This window comes from Paroedura picta, chromosome 1 (assembly GCF_049243985.1).
Source record: "Paroedura picta isolate Pp20150507F chromosome 1, Ppicta_v3.0, whole genome shotgun sequence".
NCBI lineage: Eukaryota > Metazoa > Chordata > Lepidosauria > Squamata > Gekkonidae > Paroedura > Paroedura picta.
In genome coordinates, this window is record NC_135369.1 from 10,684,490 (window position 1) to 10,710,041 (window position 25,552).

A 25,552-nucleotide genomic window follows, 5' to 3' on the forward strand; every position below is an offset into this window, starting at 1 on the left:
TGAGCCTCACTGTCAAACTTAAAATAAAAACAGGACATGAGATTTGTTTAATGAACATTGAACGCCATCAAAAAGAACGCAGAAATTAAACCCCACAATTAAACCTGGCGCGAAGCCCCGCCCCCTCCCGCTAAGTCCCGCCCAGGCCGCAGCCACGCCCCTTCCAGGGAGGCTCCGACCCGCGCTTAAGGCTTCAGCCCCATCCCGCCTCTTACTAAACAAGCTCCTCCTTCTTCGAATGCGCGTCGCCAGGCGACCGCGAACGTCGACTGTCAATCATACCAACCCAGGGCCCCGCCTCCGTCCTTTAAACGCGGCCCACGATTGGAGGAGCCCGCCGAGCTCTCCCGGTGACGTCCGCTCCGCCTCCTTCTGCGCGTGCGCGCCGAAGCGCCTTTCCTCGCCGGCGCAGGCGCAACGCGGGCGGACGAGCGCGTCGCCATTTTGCCGGGCCGCTGAGGGGGGAGCGTGGAGTAGAGGGGAGGCCGACGAAGCCGGACTCGGGGCCGCCGACAGATTGTGGGGGAAGCTAAGACGCCACCGCCACCATCCCGCACTTCCCGTTCAGGGCGCCTGAGGGCGGAGGCCAGCCTGAGCCGAGCCTCCAGCCGCCGCCGCCGCCACCACCGACGGAGCAGAGCCAGGCCCGCCCCCGTCGGTGAGCCCAGGAGGGACGGGAGGGAAGCCAGGCCGCCTTCAATGAGGCATGACCGGGGGGGGGGGGAGAGAGAGAGGGAGAAGGACCCGGATGGGGGAGGGCGGGGCTTAGCGCCGAGGGGGTTGTGGGCGGGGCTTAGCGCGAGTGGGCGGGGCCTTGGAGAGCCCCCAGGGTGATTGTGGCTGGACGGGGGCCCTGCAAAGGTCCGGGGGCTACAATTCCCAGGAGCCCCGCAGGGGCTCCTGGGAATTGTAGTCCGCGGACCTCTGCAGGGCGCCCGCCCAGCCACCCATGCGACAGGGCTTGTCTTTTTGTTTGAGTTCACAGGCTGGCTCTTTCTCTCTTTTATTTTAGTTTTAATTTTTTTAATTATAGTTTTATTTGTTTTCCTCTCTGTCCCTGCAGTCCTGCCCCACTCTGTTTACCTCCCACCACCCTTATCTATTTATACATTTATAAGTAAGGGTGGTGGGAGGGCGGTATATAAATATAATAAAGACATATTTATTTACTTATTGGATTTTTATACCGCCTTTCCATATGGCTCACGGCAGTTTACATATAATATTACGGGGGGGTACATGGAACTACCTAACATAGAGTTAAATACAACAATAAACTAAGCGTGGTTCTGAATAACACAATTTCAGTGATCTTAAACAAGAACAATATAACAGGAACACAGCTAAGGCCCCCAGAGAGGTCAGACTGGTTCAGGCCATGGAGATGATGTCTGAGGGGGACCTGTGGATGTTATTTGGGTTTGGTCAGCCTCAGGCAAATGCCTGGTGGAGGAGCTCCCTTTTGCAGGCCCTGCAAGATTGTGGCCACCCCTCCAGGATACCTGCTTGGGATGCTGTACAATGTAGACAACAAAACCATTCAGACGAGCGGTTAAAACAGTTAATGGTTAAAACTATAAGTGGTTAGAAAATGCTAGGGATCCATAGTCACTGGGCTCGGCTTACTTGTAAATAGTACTTTCTTTTCAGGAGGTGAGCTCTTCTTTGGTCTTATAGGATCCTTTTCCGTTTGTCCTGCCTCTTCCTCCTTTGCCCCCATCCTCTCTAAGACAAAGAAGAGTTGGTTTTTATACCCTGCTTTCCACTATCCAAAGGAGATTCAAAGTGATTTACAATTGCCATCCCCTCCCAGCTCTTTTTTTTTTTTTTTTAGAATAATCTTGGTGTAGAGGTGAAAGAGCAGCAGACTCTACTCTGGAGAACCGGGTTTGATTCAACATGCAGCCAGCTGGGTGACCTTGGTCCAGTGATAGTTCTCTTGACTCTATTCTCACAGAGCAGTTCTTCCTGAGCTCTCTTAGCCCCAACAACCTATCAGGGTGTCTGTTGTGGAGAGAGGAAGGTGAGAGTGTATGTAAGCTGCTTTGGGACTCCTTCAGGGGCTGAAAAGCAAGGTATTTAAAAACAGCTGTTCTTTATATCCTCTCTACCTAGGCTTGCCAGCTCTGGGTTGGGAAATACCCGGAGATTTTGGAAGTGGGGCTTGAGGCGGACCTCAGCAGGGGGCAAAGCCTTAGAGACCATTTTACAAAGCTGCCATTTTACTCAGGTGAACTGATCTCTGCGATAGGCAAGCTAGTAAGGTTGAAAAAGCTAACTCCATTAAAAGAGCGCATAGCTTGAGCATATGGACTGGTTTTAGTTATTTTTGCCGAAAGGTTACTGTGAAACAGGATACGGTGAAATGAGGAAGAGAGTCAGGTGTCTGAGTAAGTTTGGGGACATAGCTGACGGAGCACATTTGTCGAAGTAGTGCGATGAGAGATCTATTTTTGCTAATGGGTAGGGTCTGTTGCTGCCTGGTATTCCCTGGGGGCTGTCGGCTCACCGCCTGGAGGTTGGCAGCTCTATCTCAGTTTTATTCTTTGTGCCACCTCCCCCCCCCCCTTCCCCAGGACTTCTATCTTCTGCCTTCTCATTTCCGATTGCAGGTACACATGAACACATGAAGCTGCCATATACTAAATTGGGCCATCGGTGCATCAAGTTCAGTGTTGTCTGCTCAGACTGGCAGTGCTTCTCAGGTGTCCCAGGCCTCTCACATGAGGGTCCTTTTAACTGGGGATGCTAGCCACAGCCTGAATTTTTAAGAGAACCAGTTTGGTGTAGTGGTTAGGAGTGCGGACTTCTAATCTGGCATGCCAGGTTCGATTCTGCACTCCCCGACATGCAGCCAGCTGGGTGACCTTGGGCTCACCAGGGCACTGATAAAACTGTTTTGACCGAGCAGAAATATCAGGGCTCTCTCAGCCTCACCCCCCTCACAGGGTGTCTGTTGTGGGGAGAGGAAAGGGAAGGTGACTGTAAGCCGCTTTGAGCCTCCTTCAGATAGGGAAAAGCGGCATATAAGAACCAACTCTTCTTCTTCTTCTTAATTGTCCTCCCTCAGCCTCCAATATTCTACTAGCTGTCTTTCTCTTATACATGTACAACGTTTATCAGGTACATCCATCTTGTACATTTAGGATGCTTTGGGCTGATCCTGCGTTGAGCAGGGGGTTGGACTAGATGGCCCCTTCCAACTCTATGATTCTGTATGATTCTATGATCCCAAATTTGCTTTTCTTGCCCTCTTCCGTGTTTTATTTCTTAGAAAAAGCCATGTAGGAGAAAATGGGGGCAAAGGAAAACCTGTTTCCCATATCTAATGCGGCTTCCCTATTACAAGAGAAGCCCGCCTCATCATCTGTATGAAGAAGAGGAAGAAGAAGCAGCATATGTGCCGCTTTTCTCTACCCGAAGGAGTCTCAAAGTGGCTGACATTCGCCTTCCCTTTCCTCTCCCCACCACAGACCAGTGTGAGGGAGGGGAGGTTGAGAGAGCCCTGAAATTACTGAAGAAGAAGAGTTGGTTCTTATATGCTACTTTTCTCTATCCAAAGGAGTCTCAAAGTGACTTACATTCACCTTCCCTTTCCTCTCCCCACAACAGACACCCTGTGAGGGGAGGAGAGACTGAGAGAGCCCTGATATCACTGCTCGGTCAGAATAGCTTTATCAGTGCCGTGGCGAGCCCAAGGTCACCCAGCTGGCTGCATGTAGGGGAACGTGAAATCAAACCCAGCTTGCCAGATTAGAAGTCGGCACTCCTAACCACTACACCAACTGACTCTCTGGCTATCTATTCCTGACAATCTATTATTGTGCTTTGGCCACCCTGCGTTTTGATGCCATTGCAAGAGAAGTTTCTCTCAGCTTGGGAGAGGTCCATATTTTTCTCTTTTGTTTAAGTTTAAGACATTTGCTAAGTGGCTCAGATAGAGAAATATCTACTCTGCGGTAGAGTCTTTCAAGATAACCCAAAGCCATTCGCACACTCTCAGCCTAATCCAATTTACAGGCTTGTTTTCAGTTGGAACAAAAGACCAAAATAAAAGTTGGGTCCCCGCTGGAAAAAAAAAGCAAGGTATAAACAGAGGTGGGCGGTAGAGCAGGTCTTTGGCATGCAGAGGATTGTGGGTTCAATCCCTGGCAGCTCTGGTGGAAAGGATCAAGCAATCTGAGATACTGGAGACCTCCTGCCAGTCTGAATAGACAACATGGAACATTGGTGGAGCGATAGTCTGAATGAGTGTAAGGCAGTTCTGTGCATTCAAGTGAGTGGGGATATTGAATCAGCCTTGGTTTTCAAGGTCTGCAAAGTTCAGGGCCTGTGGATTTGTTTAATTACTCCCCAAATGGTTTCCTGGTGCATCTCTCTTGGCTGTCTCCATGGAAGGGAGTAGATTTTCCCCATAGGAATGTTAAGCAACTGTTCCATGCTATTCTGATGGATGGTCCAGGTATCACCACTTGGGAATTGGGGGGAAGGTGGCGGGTCATCAACTTGAGCATAACGCTGGCCCTTAGGGGGCCATGATGTTTCTCTTTTGGTTTTAAAGCAGAAAGCTGACTTTGGAGCTTCTACCTCTGTCTTTCTCAACTTTTTAATGCAGAATATATATATGGTTGTATTGCCTGATAAATATTTAACAAATTCAAAAAAAAAAAGAAAATAACTCCCATCCATTCGGGAAGCCCTTCCAGGGACATTAAGAAACCCCGGGGTTTCATGAAACCCTGGTATAGAAAACCTGTTGTACTCATTTTGGTACCATCGCTAATTGCTTTATATAATTTATATCTGTTTTAAGATGGCTGTTTGATGTTTAATCTGTATTTGTATGTTCTTCTCAATTGCAATTCATTCTAACTTAATTGGCTATTTCAAAAGAATAATCCTTCAACAAACAGACAAATTTATGTCTTTATCAGCACATATTAGCAATTGGGGAAAGGCTTTAATGACTAGATACTGGGACAACAAAACAAAATCAGAGTCCGGTGGCACCTTTAAGACCAACAAAGATTTATTCAAGGCATGAGCTTTCGAGTGCAAGCACTCTTCCTCAGAATGTAGCGGGTGGCCACTAATTTTCTGATAAGGGAACTACTAAAGAAGGCATATCCACACCATGGTCCACTCTTGAGATCCCCTGTAGACTAACCTGCACAAATCCAGAAACAACACCCCCCCCCCATATTCCAAAAGTAGAACGCAGCACTCAGTAAACCCCAGTTCAGTTCCTGTGGAAAAGATGGGACCAGATGTGTAAGTCAGATCCTCAAAAGTCTTAGTTCCAGCTAAACCGAGCAAGATTGGTCAATACTTGAAGGAGAGGTTTCACTGGGAGCTGTGCAGAGCTCTTGTGATTTTAATTTGCATTAAAGTCCATGTTTCTCTCTGGGATCGAAGGCAGATTACTCAGAATACATCAGGACAATTAACCAAGTAGAACATGCGTCAGTGGTCCCCAACCCCCGGTCCGGGGACCGGTCCGTGGATCATTTGGCAACGGCTCCTCCTTGTCCTCCTTCCCTGGCTGCTGCCTCGGGGGCTGCCCTGCCACTCTGCACCTTTGGTGCTCCCCAGAGGCCGCCATGGCTGGGACTTCCCCTCGGCATGGCACTGCGCAGCTGCTGCTGGCAGCGTCCCTCAGCGGGGAGTCAGGGGCACCAGCGGGAAAGCAAGTGGAGCAGGGGCTCAGGCAGTGGCAACATCCCTTAGCAAAAGACTACCCCCCCCCCGGGCCTCAGTAAAATTGTCAAGCATTGACCAGTCCCCGGTGATAAAAAGAAGAAGAAGAGTTGGTTCTTATATGCCGCTTTTCCCTACCCGAAGGAGGCTCAAAGCGGCTTACAGTCGCCTTCCCATTCCTCTCCCCACAACAGACACCCTGTGGGGTGGGTGAGGCTGAGAGAGCCCTGATATCACTGCCCGGTCAGAACAGTTTTATCAGTGCCCTGGCGAGCCCAAGGTCACCCAGCTGGTTGCATGTGGGGGAGCGCAGAATCGAACCCGGCATGCCAGATTAGAAGTCCGCACTCCTAACCACTACTCCATACTGACTCTCCCCCAAAAAAGGTTGGGGACCACTGCGTTAGACAACACAATAGGATTTGACTTGTCAAAATCTGGATGGAACCAGAGGTGAAGCAAAGCATTGACCTGTTAAATCACTGCAAAGGTTACATAGTAGGAACCTACTCACAGTGACAGTATAAATAACACACAGTAGTATGCTAACTCTAACCCCGAGCATCATTCTGAACCACATGATCACAGTACAGCCCAATTTCCTGCGCGCAAAGGCCCTTTTGAATTACGCAGTTTTGCAGGTTGACCTCCAGACATAAAAGTCTCCCTCCTGACCCTTGCCCTTCCGCTCTTTGCAGGTTCTGGGGACCCGAGATGGCCGCGCAGTCCGCGCCGAAGGTCGTGCTTAAGAGCACCACCAAGATGTCCCTCAACGAGCGGTGAGGAAACCCCAACGGCCAACTACAGCTCATTAAGATTTTTTTTTTCCTCTGCTTATTTGTCACTGTGTTGGGTGCCAAGAACCAGCATGGTCCTTGCCCTGGTTTTAATCTTACCCAGACGCAAACAGACAGGCAAGCCGGTTCGCTTCTGCCTGAAATCCCACGACAAGCGGTGGTACACGTGGTTAAAAAAGGGGCAAAATTGTCTTGTCTCATAGTAAGCTGAAAACGTTTAATGTGGTGGGATGTGTCCTTTTTTTTTTCCTCACAAAAAGGAAAACGTAGCGCTTTTTCCTTTTCTTCCACATGTGTTCACGTTACATAGGTGAGCCTGCAGCGCGGTAGCATGTTACCTGAGCTGCAGGAGGCCCGCAGCTGTGTCCGAGGCAGACACACACCGGTGTGGTCTGGCCTGTAAGAGGCAGGCAAGCTGGCCGCTGCGATCAGCCCAAGGGCTCCTCGGCACCCGCCTTGGGCCTTGTAAGAGGCAAGAGCTCGCTTCACCCAGCGTCTGCTCCCTTCCCCCTTGCACACCCTCTCTCTCTTGCACCTCGTTCCGTTCCTTCTCCTATGTGTCTGTGCAATTACGTGTCCGGCTAATGGGTGCATTCTCCATCTGTGCAAAACACACACGCCCTTTCCCAGATGAATAGGGTTGGGTTTCTTAAATACACCAGTTCCCCCTTCGCCTGCCGCTGGCTCCAGAATCAGGCCTGGAAAAGAGTGTAGTACAGGAAGAGTTCCCTGGCGCAGCGCTCCTGTTGAGTTCAGGTGCTTAATTATTGACACTATATTTTAAAAAACAACAAAATTGACATCAACAGTGAGGTTGAAATCAGGCTTGCAAGCCTGGCTGTGGTTTGCAGTCAAGCTTATCCCTCCCGCCTGCTTCTCCCGCATGACACTCTGCCTCCGCAAGCCTGGCTGTGACTTATAGTCAAGCTTATCCCTCCTGCTTGCTTCTCCCACATGACACGCTGCCTCTGCTCCCCAGTTCAAGACTTAGCCAAAGTCATCCCAAGGCATAGGTGGTGCACAGTTTGCACCTTAGGGTATAGTTTAGCACAGTTCCACTTTTGTGCTGATTTGCATAAGGTTCCTTGGCTGGGAAGATAGTTTCAGACAGCAGATATCTCAGTCTGCAGCGGAACGGCTAGATGCACAGTCAGAGTAGTTCAGCAGTGGAATAGGCTGCCTAAGGAGATGGTGAGCTCCCGCTCACTGGCAGTCTTCAAGCAAAGGTTGGATGCACACTTTTCTTGGATGCTTTAGGATGCTTTGGGCTGACCCTGCGTTGAGCAGGGGGTTGGACTAGATGGCCTGTATGGCCCCTTCCAAATCTATGATTCTGTGATTCTGATATGCCCATCCAGGAGCCTCTTAGAGACCCACAAGGTTTCCCAAGTCAAAGCTCTCTTTGTCCGAAAGTGTTGCTTCATGAGCTTTGCCCGCCTTAGAGACCGTTTTGTATTGGCACTGCCTTAAAAGTGGTCTTGCCATTCTGTGCACAAAAGAGAAAATGCTTCTCCCGCATGACACTCTGCCTCTGCAAGCCTGCCTATGACTTATAGTCAAGCAGTCATTCTCTCCCTTGTGATTCCTTAATGCAGGGGTAGCCAACCTGTGGTCCTCCAGGTGTGCATGGACTACAATTCCCATGAGCCCCTGCCAGCAAATGCTGGCAGGGGCTCATGGGAATTGTAGTTCATGAACATCTGGAGGACCACAGTGGACTCCTCATGCTTGTACCTCTTTAGTCACAGCCTGCGATCCCCTTTTCAGCTTGCCCATAGTCTGAAGTCTGAATCCACTTGTGGGGGCTCTCAGTCTAGCTTGGCTTTGTTACTTCTGCTGTGGCAGCTTGCAGTTTTAGCTGGGGGGGCGGGGGCTCCTTGTGGGCCTTCCACAACCTTGGCACTCACAACCGCAAGCTAGAAAGGTTGAAGGTAGATTGCTGGGAGGGTGGCGGGGTCCTCAGCAGTCCAAAGGGGGTCCTGCGGCCGAGGTGTAGCAACAGGCATGGCACCAAAAGAAATGGGCAGCATTCCTAACACTAGGTACCAATCTCTCTCCACCGTTGCTACATCCTCATGTGCCCCAGCCACTTTTCTGCCTCTTGCAGCCTGTGCCATTCTGCTGCTTTGAACTGCTGGCTTATGGAGAGGGAGAGTAAAATGGAAGAAATCTCCTTGCTGAAGCCTGGATCAAACCCCATGGTTTGAGTGGCACAAGCACTTGCAGTGATTGAGCTTCTGCACTCTGGCAGAGTATGGTGGTTAAGAGCAGCAGACTCTTAATTGGAGAACTGAGCTCGATTCCTCACTCTTCCTCCACATGAAGCCTGCTGGATGGCCCTGGGCCTGTCACGGTTCTCTCCGAATCCTCTTAGCCCCCATAAGAGGCCTGTTGTACGGAGAGGAAGGGAAGGCAGTCTCAAGACACTTTTGAGACTCCTTAAGGTACAGAAAACGAAGGGTATAAATACAAACACTTCTTTCAAGCTTGTTAATTCTCGGTCAGTCCCTCCCAGCCAAGTAACCCTGGGAGCTGTAGTTCTGTGGGGATCCTGAATTAGCCCTCACCTGGTCTGCTTTCTGCTTCAACGCTGCTAGGTTTAACCATTCTTCCCCCCACCCCTAACTGCCCTGTCCTGACAGTTTGCAGTCTTTCAATTGGCACTGCCCTTTTTCTACATCTCCCCCCCCCCCCTGCTTTTCTTGTCTTCATCTCTGCTTACCGCTTCGTGTTTTTCATCTCTGCCTTTCCGAAACCTCCTTTATAAAGATTTTCAACTTCTGGTTTTAATAATAACCGTGCCTAATCCACACCTTCTGATTGTCTCGTCCTTGCACGTTTCCTGAAAGGAACCAAAACCAAACAAAAAAAAACGAGGAAAATACGTAACTCGTTTGCTGCGACACTAAGAGTGTACCACGTCGCTGCATTAAAAAAAAACAGGTTCGTGGGATGCGGCTGCCCGCGCTCAAGGGCCGCGGAATGCCGATTGAAATGCTTTGTAATAAACCTTTTTTCATTTAAACCACTCCCCCCGTTTTGTTCGACCTTGAAGCTTCACTAACATGCTGAAGAACAAACAGCCGATCCCCGTCAACATTCGAGCCACAATGCAGCAGCAGCAATTGGCCAGTGCTCGCAACAGGAGGCTGGCCCAGCAGATGGAGAACAGACCTTCTGTGCAGGCCGCTTTAAAACTGAAGCAGGTGAGAGCGGGGCAGGGAGACACCTGTGGCTGAGCAGCTCAAGGTGTTGGGCGGGACGGGCTGGCACGGAAGGCCGACGGAGGGGGTGATCTCAGGCCAACGGAGGGCAAGCCCCTCGCCGCATTGTGGAACCTCCTGGTTCACAGACAGCGTCCCCTTGCAGGGCGTGAGCAATGGAAAGAGCTTCAGGGCAGAAGCCAGCGTGGCGCAGTGGTTAAGAGCTGCCAGCTCTAATCTGGAGATCCGGGTTTGATTCCCCAATCCTTCGCATGCAGGCAGCTGGGTGACTGTGTCCGGTCACAGTCCTGTTAGAGTTGTTCTCTTAGAGCTGTCTGAGCCACACCTGCCTCTATAAGGTGGGAGGGGGGTCTGTTGTGGGGAAAGGAAGGGAGAGGTGTTGGCAAGCCAAATTAGGACTCCTCCGGGGAATGAAAAGCAGGGTGTGAAAATCCCCCTCTTTGTCTCTAGAAGAGCTCAAAGCCAGGGCGGCAGAGTCTTTTAGGATGCTGGTGTGGGCGAGCTGATCCCAAGGCTGTTGCTATCGGGGTCATGCAGAGGTTGTAGTGGTGTCCTTTGTGAATCATGTAGGGCAAAGGAGAGGGAGCCCCCTGGTCGCCCTGCCCAGCTCAACCTCTTCAGAACTTGGAAGCTCTGCGGGGTCGGCCGCTGTCAGTACTCGGATGGAGGACCGCCAAGGAAGACCCGGGATTGCCAGGCTGAGGCAGGTGATAGCAAACTACCTCTGAGCCTCGCTTGCCTTGGAAACCCCATGACGCTGGGGTTGCCATGAGTCAGATGGCAGCTGGATGGCCCACAAAGATTATTTGGGACGAGCGCTGCAATTTGGGCCCCTAATTCAATCCCCAGCATCTCCACTTAAAAAACAAACAAACGAAGAGCAGTAGGAGAGACGCTGCCAGTCAGAGCAGCCAATACTGAGCTTGACGGACCAAGGATCTGATTTGGCACACGGCAGCTTCAGGTGTTCCAATTTATTGGTGGGGACGGAGACTTCCCAGTAACATGTGAAAGAAAGAGGACCGAAGTGCGGGAAACTCTTGATGTTGCCTTGTCCTCAGCCAGGTGCTTTTATAGTTCAAGTAGTTATGTCTCTTTGAACTCTGGTGCTGGAGAAGACTCTTGCGAGTCCCTTGGACTGCAAGGCGAACAAACCGGTCAGTCCTAGAGGAAATCAGCCCGGACTGCTCCTTAAAAGGCCGGATCCTGAAGATGAAACTCAAATACTTTGGCCACCTCATGAGAAGGAAGGACTCCCTGGAGAAGAGCCTAATGCTGGGAGCGACCGAGGGCAAAAGAAGAAGGGGACGACAGAGAATGAGGTGGCTGGATGGAGTCACTGAAGCAGTCGGTGCAAACTTAAATAGACTCCGGGGGAATGGTAGAGGACAGGAAGGCCTGGAGGATCATTGTCCACGGGGTCGCGATGGGTCGGACACGACTTCGCACCTAACAACAATAACAACAAAGTTATGTCTCATGGAACAAAATTCTGTCTGCTCCTCCCTCCTTCGCCCAGCATGGCAGCTCCTGTACACTTCGTTGAGCTGACCTCGCCTCACACGGAAGCCGCTCTGCCAAGGCCACCTGCTCGATCAGGATCGTATTCGTGTGGATCCATGGCAGGAGCGGTACTCTAAAATCCGGACCCTGCTCGCTTCGTAGTCAAACCACTTTGCACAGAGGGCCTGAACTTTGGCCCCCAAAATCAGGGCTTCCACGCCGGTGGCCCCAGAGTTACGGACTTAATCTCCCTCCGTGCTGTCAACTTGCAGCTGACTTAAGCTAACCCCATAGGGGCTCCAAGGCAAGAGACTTTCAGAGGTGGTTTGCCATGACAGAACAGAAGAAAGCATCTCTCAGTCTCTGAGTCCGAAAAGAATCTCGGTTTGAGGGGAGGTTCTAGTGTAGCTACAGGCTGCTTGTGAATGGGAGGTCCGCCTAACTTGGAGGCACTGGGGATTAAATACAGCGCTCGGCACCAATCCTCTAGCACAGGGGTGGTCAACCTGTGGTCCTCCAGATGTCCATGGACTACAATTCCCATGAGCCCCTGCCAGCTAACGCTGGCAGGGGCTCATGGGAATTGTAGTCCATGGACATCTGGAGGACCACAGGTTGACTACCCCTGCTCTAGCACACTGGTTCTCAACCTGGGGGTTGGGACCCCTTTGGGGGTCAAACGACCCTTTCACAAGGGTCAAGGCAGGGCAAGCGGCTTGGCCGGGGCGACATCCACACAACAGCCTTGCGAGGGAGGTCGGGATAGAGCGTTCTTCTGTCTGGAACAGCGGAAATGAGCGAGATCGGCATGGTGGGACAAGAGACAGGCGAACGCTGGCAGGGGCTCATGGGAATTGTAGTCTGTGGACATCTGGAGGGCCACAGTTTGACAACCCCGGCTCTAGAATCCCTATGAGGGATGCCTAATTTTTTAAATTATTATTGTTGTTGTTGTTAGGATTTATTGCCTGCCACTCTCAGCAAAGCCGAGATTTGAACTTTTGTATTTTAAAAGAAGTGAGAGTAACAGCCTGTTGAGGGATTTGAGAGCTACAGCCGTGGTTCTCAACCTGGGGGTCGAATGACCCTTTCACAGGGGTCGCAGCAGGGTAAGCAGTTTGGCCGGGGGGGGGGTCACCATCTACACAACAGCCTTGCGTGGTAAATCGAGATAGAGAGTTCATCTGTCTGGGTCAGCGGAAAATGCAAGATCGTCATGGTGGGACAGAACTGAACTGAGAGAAGCCCCAGAAAAAAAACATTTTATATATAATGAACAATGGATCTTCATGCCATTGGTTGGTTTCGGCTTAATTTCTGTGAAAGAACCCTTGCATAACTTTATGGTTGGGGGTCACCACAACAGGAGGAACTGTATTAAAAGGTCGCGTCATTAGGAAGGTTGAGAACCACTGTCCTACAGCCTTCTCTGTCCATCCGGGAGCTGTTGACTAGGCATCTAGCATAGCTTTGAGTGTCTTGCGGTGGAGTCTTTTCTTCGTACCTCATTAGATGTCACCTCGGCACGGTCGCATCCTGCATTCTCTAAACTGGCAGTTCACGGGCCTACCTGGTTACTGCCGTGATGGTTGACGCGCTGCGTTTTATTTCTAGATGGAAGACTGTAAACTAATTGTGAGGTATGCAGCATTCCGGTGGTGGAACTAACCGTATTGAGGTTCAACTGTAGGGACATCCTGAAACTGGTTTCGGTTCCATTAATCAGTATTCTGAGCTCCACTTCTCTAGACCAGGCTTTCTCAACCAGGGTTTCGTGAAGCCCTGGGGTTTCTTGACAGCCCTGGAACGGTTTCCCAAATGGGTGGGACAAATACAAGAGAGCCAGCTGGGTGTAGTGGCTAGGAGCACCAGCTTCTAATCTGGCAAGCGGAGTTTGATTACCCACTCCTTCACACACAGCCAGCCGGATGTTCTTGGGCTTGCCACAGCATTTGATAAAGTTGTTCTGACTGAGGTTCCCTCAGCCTCGCCGCTGTCTTTTGTGGGGAGAGGAAAGGGAAGGGGATTGGAAGCCGCTTGGAGACTCTTTCGGGGAGAGAAAAGTGGCATAGAAGAACCAACTCTTCTTCCTCTTCTCCTCCAGTAATATCAGGGCTCCCTTAACCTCACCTCCCTCACAGGGTGTCTGTTGTGGGGAGAGGAAAGGGAAGGTGCATGTAAGCCGCTTTAAGACTCCTTCAGGTAGAGAAAAGTGGCATATAAGTACCAATTCTTCAGTAATATCAGGGCTCTCTCAGCCTCCCCTCCCTCACAGGCTGTCTGTCGTGGGGAGAGGAAAGGGAAGGAGAATGTAAGCCACTTTGAGACACCTTTAGGTAGAGAAAAGCAGCATATAAGTACCAATTCTTCAGTAATCTCAGGGCTCTCTCAGCCTCCCCTCCCTCACAGGTTGTCCGTTGTGGGGAGAGGAGAGGGAAGCCGCTTTGAGACTCCTACGGGGAGAGAAAAGCGGCATATAAGAAATAACTCTTCTTCTAAACATTTGTTAAATGTTTATCATGATATGTCCATATATGGTCATGTTGACCTGCCCGCCCCCTCCCTCCCAATATGGCCAGTGAGGGGCCTGGAGGGTGTGGGAAGGGGAGGGGCCCGGGTAGGCATGTACCCAGCTCTGCTTGCCAACCATTTTCTGCATGGTCGTGCCACTTCTGGGGTTTCAGCAGTTTCCGAACGGGGAAAAGAATGGGAAAAAAGTTGAGAAAAGCCGCTCAAGACCCAAGATGCAGATTTCTCCCCTTAGGCCTCAAAGGGTTTTAACTGACTTCGGATTCCGCGTGGTCTTTCTTTCCTCCTTTCCCCATCTACTCCCCACTTCTCCCGCAATCTACGCACCAGTCGGTTTGTGCAGGACTTTCCCCTGTTTTAACACTCTCTTCTTTCAGAAGAGCTTGAAGCAACGCCTGGGGAAGAGCAACATCCAAGCGCGCTTAGGCCGACCGGCAGGCCCCCTGGCTCGCGGAACACTAGGGGGCCGAGGGCTGCCCATGGGTCAGAGAGGGATGCCCCGAGGAGCCATGCGCGGTGGGCGTGGTGGAGCAAGAGCGTTGCTACGAGGAGGAATTCCCCTCAGAGGTGAGCGCGTGTGACTTTAAAGAGGAGTCGGCACGTACCTGTACGATGCCTCAGTTCACGACTCGGGCTCTTTTCAGGAGGTTCCCCATGTTAGCGCTGCCTGGCTTCTGTTTCTCTCGGCTGATTCGGAATAGATCCGATGGCGTTCTTCCTTGGCCTCATTCCAGTACCGAGGATTTCAGCAACAATTTCAGCAACATTTGAGAAACCCTCAAAAAGTATATGTAGAAGAGAGCAGCAGGTGGAAGGCAAAAAGCTGAAAAAGGAGATCGGAAATCTCATTCAGTCTGTGACCTGCAGATCGCAAACTTGTAGAGCCTCAATTTGCCTTGAGGCTGTGCCTGAAAGGAGAGAAGGTTTAGTCCTTCAGCCTCTGTGGGGAAAAGGAGTGTCCTCCAGAGGGAGAAAGCATGCGTGTGTAAAATGCTAGCAGCAAGGCCGTCTGGTATTGGGTTAAACTCCTCTTCCCTTCCCCTGCATGGCCCCCAAGACAAACTGAGGCCTACGCTTTGCATCGTATAGCCTGAAAAAGATTTATTTATTTATATTTCTATACCGCCCTCCCCGGAGGCTCAGGGCGGTTTACATTAAACATATAAATAATACGTGGAACAGTCTTCATTAATACTCATACATAATAATAATAACAGTGGTTGTAACAGAAAACAGTATAGTGAACAGTATAACAATATAATAAAATAATATAACGATGGAACGGTGCAATACCACAACAGGTCCAGAGCGTTCCGGTGGAGTTCTGGGAGGAAGGGGGGAGCGGGGGCCCTTCATTCGCTGTTGGTTGTGCCTGGTCTCAACCAAATGCCTGGCGGAGGAGCTCCTTTTTGCAGGCCCTGCGGAACTGTTTAAGCTCCGTCAGGGCCCTGATCTCCTCCGGGAGCTCATTCCACCAGGTGGGGGCCAGGACAGAGAATGCTCTGGCCCTGGTTGAGACCAGGCGGACTTCTTTAGGGCCAGGGACCATTAGCTGGTTGGTGGTGGAGGAGTGCAGAGCTCTTTTGGGGGCATAGGCAGGGAGGCGGTCCCTCAGGTACACTGGGCCCTGACCGCGAATGGCCTTGAAGGTAATCTTTGGGAGCTTCTAGTTTTGTGATTGCAGAGAGCAGCTTCAGACTCCGTGAAGAAGCTCGAAGCCCAAAAGAGAATTTTCGGAGACGATTCAATATCACAAATCCCATAATCCCAACATTCAGCCCTTTAAAACCTTACCTCAAGCGGAAAACCCCAGTTCGGTGCTCAGAATGGATTCTCTTAAAGGTTCTCAATTCACTTGTTCTCTCTTTCTCCCCCCTCCTATCCTACTAAAGGACAAAGTTTACTCCGGGGTGGGCGTGGCCTCTCTCCTAGGATAGGCCTGAGAAGAGGAGGCCTCCGAGGGCGTGGAGGGCCTGGAAGAGGCGGACTCGGCAGGGGGCCCATGGGGCGTGGCGGGATCGGAGGCAGAGGTGAGTGGGGTGAGCTTGAGGGGTGGGAACGGCGCCCTAACTTGGACCTGAACAGAACTTGACACATCTGTGGGTTTAATACATATTTCTTATGGCAGGGGCTAGAATGGTTTCTCGTTGAATTGGGGGGGGGGGGGAGTGGGTATCTTTGCTGGTACCTGCTGTGTGTAGATACTCCACAGTGGAAGTGTGACTCCCTCAAACCTGGCCCCCCTGACATATCCTGTAATACAAGTGAAGATTCTGGCTGGAGAGAAGGACTTGGGGAAAGTTTTGACGTTCATACTCCAGCACAGTGGTCCCCAACCTTTTTATCACTGGGGACCACTCACCGGGGACCACTCAGCGCCTTTTTCTGAAGCCCGGTCTGGGGGGGTAGTTTACTCCTCTACTCTCAACCACTGCCCTAACGCTCTCTGATTGCCATGGTAATGTTTAAACATCCCTTCAAAATAAGAGACAGACACGCCACAACAAGGAACATAAGGAACATTTTATTTTCATGGAAATTTTATCTCATGACAATGACAAATCAATGGGAACCCTGAGCTTGTTTCTCTGCAACGAGATAGTCCCATCTGGGAGTGATGGGAGACAAGGACACCCAAAGTGTGTTGTAAAGGGCGGGGGGGGGGGGAGAGAAGGCGTCCTTCGCGGCCCACCTCCAATTAGTCGGAGGACCACATGTAGTCCGTGGCCCACAGGTTGGGGATCGCTACTCCAGCATGCCTATCTAAAGAACTGGCAAAAGGTCAGTGCACTTGCAAACAGGGGTCAGTTTTGTTCCTCGGGCATACAGAATTACCTTATGCCAACCTTTTCCAACCTTTTGACCATGGAGAAACCCCTGAAGTATTTTTCAGGCTTTGGAGGAACTCCAAAACGGGTGGCATGCCGCTTCAGAGAAGTGGGCGCAGAAATAAGATACAGGAGCCAGCTAGTCCATCGATTGATCATTTACCGTTTCTGTTGTGGAGGAAGGGATTAGGCCTGTAGAGCAACGGGGGAAGTGAGCCCCAGTGACGTCCAGTGAGGTCTGCAGCCAGCAGAAGTTCTGCTAAGGGCCACATAACCCCTGGGAAGGTCTCACATAACCTCAGGGTTCCCCGAAACCCTGGTTGAAAATCCTTGCCTTATGCCTTTGGGACTCCTTCGGGTAGCGAAAAGCAGCATTTAAGAACCAACTCTTCTTCTTAGATCTCCCACACGCACCCAGAGTTAAAAAACCAGGACAGCCAACAAACAGCCCTGAGAGCTAGTATGGTGTTGTGGTTAAGAGTGGCGGCTTGTAATCTGGCGAGCCGGGTTTGATGCCCCGCGCCTCCGTATGCAGCCAGCTGGATGACCTTGGGCTAGTCACAGTTGTGATCGTGCTGTTCCGACTGAGCAGTGTTGTCAGAGTTCTCTCAGCCCCACCTCCCTCATAGATTATCTGTTATGGGGAGAGGAAGGGAAGGTGATAGCATGACTCCTTTGGGTAGAGAAAAGCGGCATATAAGAACCAACTCTTCTTCTTCTTCATTAATCTCAGGACTCCCTCAGCCTCACCTCCCTCACAGGGTGTCTATTGTGAGGAGAGAAAAGGGAAGCCAATTGGAAGCCACTTTGAGACTCCTTTGGGTAGATAAAAGCGGTATATAAGAACCAACTCTTCTTCTTCAGTAATCTCAGGGCTCTCCCAGCCTCCCCTCCCTCACAGGGTGTCTGTTGTGGGGAGAGGAAAGGGAAGGCACCCTCTGTAAGCCACTTTCTTGTTCAGGCAGTGAAAAGCAGGGTATAAAGCCCAACTCTTCTTCCTTGTAGATGGGCAGGGCACGTTTTAAAGACCTCTCAACACGGCAGCTTCCTCTCACGCTAGCAGACGAATGACACGCCCACCCTCCCCTTCTTGTCCCTACCAGGTCGCGGCATGGCTGGCCGGGGCAGAGGCGGCTTCAGCGGCCGAGGGAGAGGCAGAGGGCGAGGCAGAGGCTCCATCCGCCCGGCGCTGACCAAGGAGCAGTTGGACAACCAGCTGGACGCCTACATGTCCAAAACGAAAGGACACCTGGACGCCGAGTTGGATGCCTACATGGCCCAGACAGACCCAGAAACCAATGACTGACACCCGCTTCCCGGAGACCCATACTGAGATTGTCGTGTGTGGGTCCCTCCCCACCCCCCCCCCCCACCCCCTCTTACAAGCCAAGAACAGCCGAGGGGTGGGGAGGGGCAGGAGCTACGACTTTAATGTGTTTCTTTTACCTTTTGATACTCCGGTGTTGTACAAATTGTTGGGGAGGGATGGGAGGGGGAGTTGTTTTTTTTTTTTTTTTATGAAACTATTTCTTAGCCCGGAACATGAATGTGACCGACCTGCCGTCCTTGGGTGGGGGCCAGTACACTTCGGCGAAACGAAAGCGCAGAGCCGTACTCCGCCTCCCCCCCGCACCCCCCCCCATCCCCGTACAAAGCGAGGAAGCCTTCCTTGCATGCGTCACGACCATTTCTCTTCTCTCCTCCCCCCCCAATCAAAGGAGCCCTGTTGCCTCCTGCAGGGCTCTGGTGCTGACGAACTCTGACCTCCAGACGGTAGCTGCTGTGCCAGCTGGGTCTCCCAGCGGGCCACTCTTGCCACGTTAGAAATAAATTTTCAGGCTCTCCCCAGCGTCTCCCGTCTTCGTCTTTTTCCGCCCCTCCCGCCCCCCCTCTCAGTTTTGATAGGCTAATTAAAGCCACGGCCTCCTTCCCCCCTCCCCTCCGTCGATTTTTCTTGTCGCGTTCCCGAAGGGTGGCGCAGCCAAAACTGACTCGTTTAACTTTTCAACTCCGCCCTCTTTTTTTCGTGTGTGGGTGTGTGGATAATCTCATTTCCAGCCCGCCAGCTGAAATTGCGTTCAGGATCCCACACAAGCCGGTTCGGTTCTGCCACAAAGGTTTTCTTGTACGGTTTGTTTTAGGTTTTGTTTATTTTTTTTTTAATCCTGTTGTATTCTCTGGTTCGCTGTAAAACGATATTGCAAAGAAACAATAATTTGTGGCTTGTCGTGTGCCGCTTCTTTATTTCCTCCCCTGCGGCCGAGTGAGTTCAGCGCTTGTGAACGAGCCACGGGGATTTAACGTTGTGTGGACCGTGGGGTGTGTGTATCGAGGGCTTGACTCTTCAGTGGAATCCATTCTCTGTGCACAAGGGTCCTCAGAGACCTTCACAGAGTCATAGAGGTGGAAGGGTCCTCTAGGGTCATCTAGTCCAGCTGTCCCCAACCCCCTGTCCGGGGACCGGTTTATGGATTAGTCAGTACCAGGCCACGGCTCCTCCTCGTCCTCCTCCCCGGTTGGTGCTTCGGGGGCTGCCCTGCCACTCTGCTGCCGGCTCCTATTTGGTGCTCTCCAGCGGCCACCATGGCTGGGGCTCCCTCTCGACATGGCACTGTGCAGCTGCTGCTGGCAGCACCCCCCAGTGGGCGGCAGGAAGTCAGGGGCACAGGCGGAAAACCAAGTGGAGCAGGGGCTCAGGCGGCAGCAACGTCCCTCGGCAAAAGACTACCTCGCACCTCAGTAAAATTGTCAAGTATTGACTGGTCCCCAGTAATAAAAAGGATGGGGACCACTGACCTAGTCTGCGGCCCTGCAGAATCCGTTCAGTGTTAAGACCGACAAGATGTCACGGGGATGAGTTTCTGAGCTTTGTTTCGTGAATGTTCAGGGCCCTAAACGTCACGTCAGTCTCTTAAGGTGCTACCAGACTCACTTTAGCTTTTCTACATCATTTATTTATTAACTAGGGACAAAACCCGTTGCATTCAGGAATACGACGAGTGCTAGATTGGGGAGAGGGTGGAGTGGAAGAACTCTGCAGATGGCCTCTCCCTCCTCCCAGGACCTGGAAAGGCTGGAGGCCCCCAGGCAGGGAACTCCCCGGCAGGAGCAGCTCTCCCGCAGCAGGGATCTGCAGCCTCCGAGCCTCAGAGAGAAGTGGAAGGAGGAGGGGGTGGTCAGGGGCGGGGGACAGAAGGTGATTGGCTAGCCGCTTGACAGACAGGCAAGCCGGTTGGAGGAGGTGGCACTTGGGGGTGGGACAGCCGCCCTGAGTGGCACTTAAGCCATGAGATCAGCTCCTCGTCCAAGGCTTTACCAGAAATATGAAGTGGAACAGATTTCTAGGCTGCCCCTAGCACACCTGATGTCTTGGGGGGGGGGATATACAGCATTTATGTATGAAATAATACTTTTTAAACTATTTATTTATTTAGGTTTTTATGCTGCCCTTCCATACAACTCTGGGTAGTTAAAACGGTTAATATCATAATGGCGTTCATGACCATATCTGTGAGCTGTTGGCTCAGCCAGTAGCCAAAGACTAGGTCCCCCATGAGTGTGCCGTCTGTCGATGAAGCTGCTACTCACTTGCAGCAGAGGGATGCCCCCCGGATGGTTTTGTTGTTTATTTGTCCAGAAGGGCCTCAGACATAAGCCTGGCGGAAGAGCTCCGTCTTGCAGGCCCGACGGAACTCTCTAAGGTCCATTAGGGCCCTGATGGTCTCCGGGAGCTCGTTCCACCAGGCAGGTCGAGGCCAGTTGGATTTCTCGGGGGCCAGGGACCACCTGGAGTTTCACCATCACTGAGTAGAGCCTTCTCTGGGGACATATTCAGATAGGCAGGCCCTTAGGCATGGCGGGGCCCAGACTGTGTGTGGCCTTAAAGGTCAAAAATGAAACCTTGAAGTGAACCTGGGGCTTTACTAGGAGCTATTGTAGCTGCTGCAATACTGTTCTAATACCCAGCTTGTCTTCGGCGGGTTGCCGGTAGCTACGCTAGGCCACAGGCAAGTTCCATAGCCAAGAAACACATCATACCTTTTCACAAGGTTGACAATCCGAGCGTCAAAGAATTGGGGCTTTTGAACTCTGGTGCTGGAGAAGACTCTTGCGAGTCCCTTGGACTGCAAGGCGAACAAACCGGTCAGTCCTAGAGGAGATCAGCCCTGATTGCTCCTTAGAAGGCCAGATCCTGAAGATGAAACTCAAAGACTTTGGCCACCTCATGAGAAGGAAGGACTCCCTGGAGAAGAGCCTGATGCTGGGAGCGATGGAGGGCAAAAGAAGAAGGGGACGACAGAGAATGAGGTGGCTGGATGGAGTCACTGAAGCAGTAGGTGCAAACTTAAATGGACTCCGAGGAATGGTAGAGGACAGGAAGGCCTGGAGGATCATTGTCCATGGGGTCCCGATGGGTCGGACACGACTTCGCACCTAACAACAACAACCTTTTCACAGAACCATAAGAGTTGGAAGGGACTTCCTGGGTCCTCTAGTCCAACCCACTGCACTATGCAGGACATTCCCAACCCTATCGCTCATCCACTGTCACCTGCCACCCCCTTGAACCTTCACAGAATCAGCCTCCAAAGATGGAGAACCCACCACCTCCCGAGGAAGCCTGTTCCACTGAGGAACAGCTCTAACTGTCAGGAACTTCTTCCGGATGTTGAGACAGAATGTTCTTGAGAAAATACCCAGCTTGGTGTTGTAGTTAAGAGCAGCGGCTTCTGTTCCGGCAAGCTGGGTTTGATTTCTCCCTCTCCTCCTCCGTGTGCCTGCTGGGTGACCTGCGATTCTCTTAGGGCTTTTGCAGAGCAGTTCTTTTAAAGCTCTCTCAGCCCCACCTACCTCAGAGGATGTCTGTTGCGGGGAGAGGGCGGGGAAGGTGTTTGAAAGCCGCATCCTTCAAGTAACAAAAAGCGGCTTGTAAAATACCAGCTCTTCTCATTCCGTCAAGGCTTCCCACAATGATTGCTGTGCCCCTGTGGTCAGCAGAGAAGGAAAAATCAGTGCAGACACGGCCTTGAGCAACTCTTCCTTGTGGCTGGCTTACTTTTCCTGCTTCCTTTCACTTTACTTTTTAAGAAGGAGGCTATGTTGGCCTGCCCTAGAGCAATCAGACTCAAGTCCGGTAGCACCTTAGAGGCAAATAAGACTTTCGGGAAGGAATCATTGGAGGGTCCAAGCTTTTCTTTGGCAGCTGCCTTGAATCCAGCTGTTGGGTTCTGATGTCCTCAAGTTTGCCAGGTTTCATGCTGGCTAATGGGGGGGGGGGTTTACATGCGACATGACACAGCTGAGCAGTTCTCCCACCGCCAAGGTTCCCTGAGAGTGCTGCAGAAACTTAACACGATCTATTCTGAGTCAGAGATTCTTGTTTCCGTTGCTGAGCTATAAATCAGTCAGGAGAGAGGTTTCTATAATGGCAAGCCGGGTTTGATTCCATGCTTCCCCACATGCAACCAGCTGGGTGGCCTTGGGCTCCCCACAGCACTGATGAAGCTGTTCAAACCAAGCAGGAATCTCAGGGCTCTCTCAGCCTCACCCACCTCACAGGGTGTCTGTTGTGGGGAGCGGAAAGGGAAGGCGACTGTAAGCTGCTTTGAGCCTCCTTGTAGAGAAAAGCGGCATATAAGAACCAACTCTTCTTCTTCTTCAGTAATCTCAGGGCTCTCTCAGCCTCACCCACCCCACAGGGTGTCTGTTGTGGGGAGCGGAAAGGGAAGGCGACTGTAAGCCGCTTTGAGGCTCCTTTGGGTAGAGAAAAGCGGCATATAAGAACCAACTCTGCTTCTTCTTCAGTAATCTCAGGGCTCTCTCAGCCTCGCCTCCCTCACAGGATGTCTGTTGTGGGGAGAGGCGACTAAGCCGCTTTGAGACTCCTTCGGGTAGAGAAAAGCGGCATATAAGAACCAACTCTTCTTCTTCTTCAGTAATCTCAGGGCTCTCTCAGCCTCGCCTCCCTCACAGGATGTCTGTTGTGGGGAGAGGCGACTAAGCCGCTTTGAGACTCCTTCGGGTAGAGAAAAGCGGCATATAAGAACCAACTCTTCTTCTTCTTCAGTAATCTCAGGGCTCTCTCAGCCTCGCCTCCCTCACAGGATGTCTGTTGTGGGGAGAGGCGACTAAGCCGCTTTGAGCCTCCTTCTTGTAGAGAAAAGCGGCATATAAGAACCAACTCTTCTTCTTCTTCAGTAATCTCAGGGCTCTCTCAGCCTCGCCTCCCTCACAGGATGTCTGTTGTGGGGAGAGGCGACTAAGCCGCTTTGAGACTCCTTCGGGTAGAGAAAAGCGGCATATAAGAACCAACTCTTCTTCTTCAGTAATCTCAGGGCTCTCTCAGCCTCGCCTCCCTCACAGGATGTCTGTTGTGGGGAGAGGCGACTAAGCCGCTTTGAGACTCCTTCGGGTAGAGAAAAGCGGCATATAAGAACCAACTCTTCCTCTTCTTCAGTAATCTCAGGGCTCTCTCAGCCTCCCCTCCCTCACAGGGTGTCTGTTGTGGGGAGAGGCGACTAAGCCGCTTTGAGCCTCCTTCTTGTAGAGAAAAGCGGCATATAAGAACCAACTCTGCTTCTTCTTCAGTAATCTCAGGGCTCTCTCAGCCTCCCCTCCCTCACAGGATGTCTGTTGTGGGGAGAGGCGACTAAGCCGCTTTGAGACTCCTTCGGGTAGAGAAAAGCAGCATATAAGAACCAACTCATCTTCAGTAATCTCAGGGCTCTCTCAGCCTCACCTCCCTCACAGGATGTCTGTTGTTGGGAGAGGAATTGTAAGCTGCTTTGAGACTCCTTGAGCCAGTGAAAAGCGGCATATAAGAACTAAATCTTCTGTTCTGACTGAGCAGCAATCTGAGGGCTCTCTCAGCCTCCCCCACCTCACAGGGGGCCTGTTGTGGGGAGAGGAAAGGGAAGGCGACTGGAAGTCAATTTGAGACTCCTTTGGGTAGAGAAAAGTGGCATCTAAGAACCAACTCTTCTTCTTCAGTAATCTCGGGGCTCTCTCAGCTTCACCTCCCTCACAGGGTGTCTGTTGTGGGGAGAGGAAAGGATTGGAAGCCGCTTTGAGACTCCTTCGGGTAGAGAAAAGTGGCCTATAACAACCAACTCTTCTAGAAATACCCATTTTGCCAAGCGGAGGTACAGCAAATGTCCCTCACTTCTGCCCGAGTTGTCATTCATCTCTCATTTAGGGACCCGTGAAACCTAAGCCCTCTGTCAAATTCCGGAGCACCAGACTTTGAAAGTGGGAGAGGAATTTCTTCGCCTGCGAGAGGCTCCCAAATGGCTTAACCACTAAACATGCTACCCCTGTGACTTCCAGAGGCAGGGGAGAGCTACCCTGTACGCATGCACGCTCTTAATGCCTCTGTGGTTAACGTCGACAAACAATGGCAGCGCCTGTTCGTCAGCACTTAAGCCTGCTTCAAAGCGAGTCCATTTATTTGTTCTTTACGGCGGATTACTCCGAATCCAATCGGCGTGCGAGAAGGCTTTGACTGGCAGAAACCTGGAACCCACCAGTCATCTGAAACAGCTGAAGCGAAGCGGTGGTATGAACACGCTCCGTTGAGCAATGCAAAAATTACATTGTGTGAACCTACTTAAAGCAACAGCTAGCTTGCGCTATGCGCGGTGGTGTTTGGCCGGGAGGGTTCCGGCGGTCTCCCCTACACAGCGTTAAACTGAGCAGCCCGAAAGCAGGAGGAGTCGCCACCTGAATGCCTGATAGAGGGCAAGACTTGTGGGAGAACACAGTTTGAGTCCTGCGGTACCTTTAAGCCCAACTCAGCTTTATTCCAGGTGTAAGATTTTGTGTGCACAATGTAATAGGAGTTACAAGGCCACATATCTAAGAGAGTGGGTCATAGAATCATAGAGTTGGAAGGGACCTCCTGGGTCATCTAGTCCAACCCGCTGCACTGTGCAGGACATTCACAACCCTCTTGCTCACCCACTGTCACCTGCCACCCCCTTGAGCCTTCACAGAATCAGCCTCTCTGTCAGATGGCTCTCCAGCCTCTGTTTAAAAATGTCCAAAGATGCAGAACCCACCACCTCCCGAGGAAGCCTGTTCCACTGAGGAACCACTCTAACTGTCAGGAACTTCTTCCGGATGTTCAGATGGAATTTCTTTTGAATTAATTACATCCCATTCATTCTGGCCCGACCCTCCAGGGCAAGGGAGAACACCTCTGCTCCATCCTCTATATGGCATCCTTTTCAATACTTGAAGATGGTTATGAAATCCCCTCTCAGTCGTCATGGATTAGTACACAGCATAATAAACATGTTTCCCAGATCCAAGGGTTGTACAGAAATAATCTGTCTTGCTAAGTTTATCAGCTCATCATTCCTTTGGGTTCAACTCATAAGGAGGAAAAAACATAGTAAAGGAAATAAAACTGTCAAGATTAAAGATTAATGAGACTAATTAAAAATAGTACGGAGCACAGTGACACAGTCTTGAATTCCTCTTGGTTTCCTCAATTAGGGATGCATTTTAATTTTAACGTTTTTTATTTCCTTTACTATGTTTTACCCCCAGAGTTGAACCCAAACAAATGATGAACTGATACTTAGCTGAGGGGGAAAGAGAAAGGGGGTAGATTGAGGCAGGAGTAAGTATCCCAGCTGTGCCCCCATTCTGAGGTATAACCATGCAAGAATTGCTTGTGGCCATTAAGGGGAAAACCGGGTGAACTCTGCAGGATCCAACCAGTGAGGGTACATCCAGTCCATCCTGGATAACATAGTGGCCAGTGAGTTCCTCTGGAGGGCCAACAATAGGGCAGGGAGGTTGAGGCCATCATAAAACCATAAAAAGAGCCCTGCTGGATCAGACCATTAGTCATAGAATCATAGAGTTGGAAGGGGCAACAGAGGCCATCTAGTCCAACCCCCTGCTCAACGCAGGATCAGCCCTGAGCATCCTAAAGCATCCAAGAAAAGTGTGTATCCAACCTTTGCTT

At 51.3% G+C, this 25,552-nt stretch overlaps 1 protein-coding gene across 3 annotated transcripts; it reads left to right on the plus strand.

Moving 5' to 3' along the window:
- Positions 1-385: 385 nt before the first annotated feature.
- Positions 386-18,799, plus strand: CHTOP (chromatin target of PRMT1). Of its 3 annotated transcripts, none has more exons than XM_077321089.1 (6): positions 392-658; positions 6,396-6,476; positions 9,550-9,700; positions 14,128-14,317; positions 15,643-15,780; positions 17,682-18,799. In XM_077321089.1, exons 2-6 carry the CDS (start codon positions 6,412-6,414, stop codon positions 17,882-17,884), a joined length of 747 nt encoding a protein of 248 aa, XP_077177204.1. In that variant the 5' UTR covers positions 392-658; positions 6,396-6,411; the 3' UTR covers positions 17,885-18,799. The 3 variants fall into 3 exon arrangements, 2 of the variants coding, with proteins under 2 accessions (XP_077177204.1, XP_077177214.1); XM_077321099.1 differs by having other exon boundaries at positions 393-658; positions 14,131-14,317; XR_013228226.1 differs by lacking the exon at positions 14,128-14,317 and having other exon boundaries at positions 386-658; positions 17,682-17,897.
- The last annotated feature ends 6,753 nt before the right edge of the window (positions 18,800-25,552 follow it).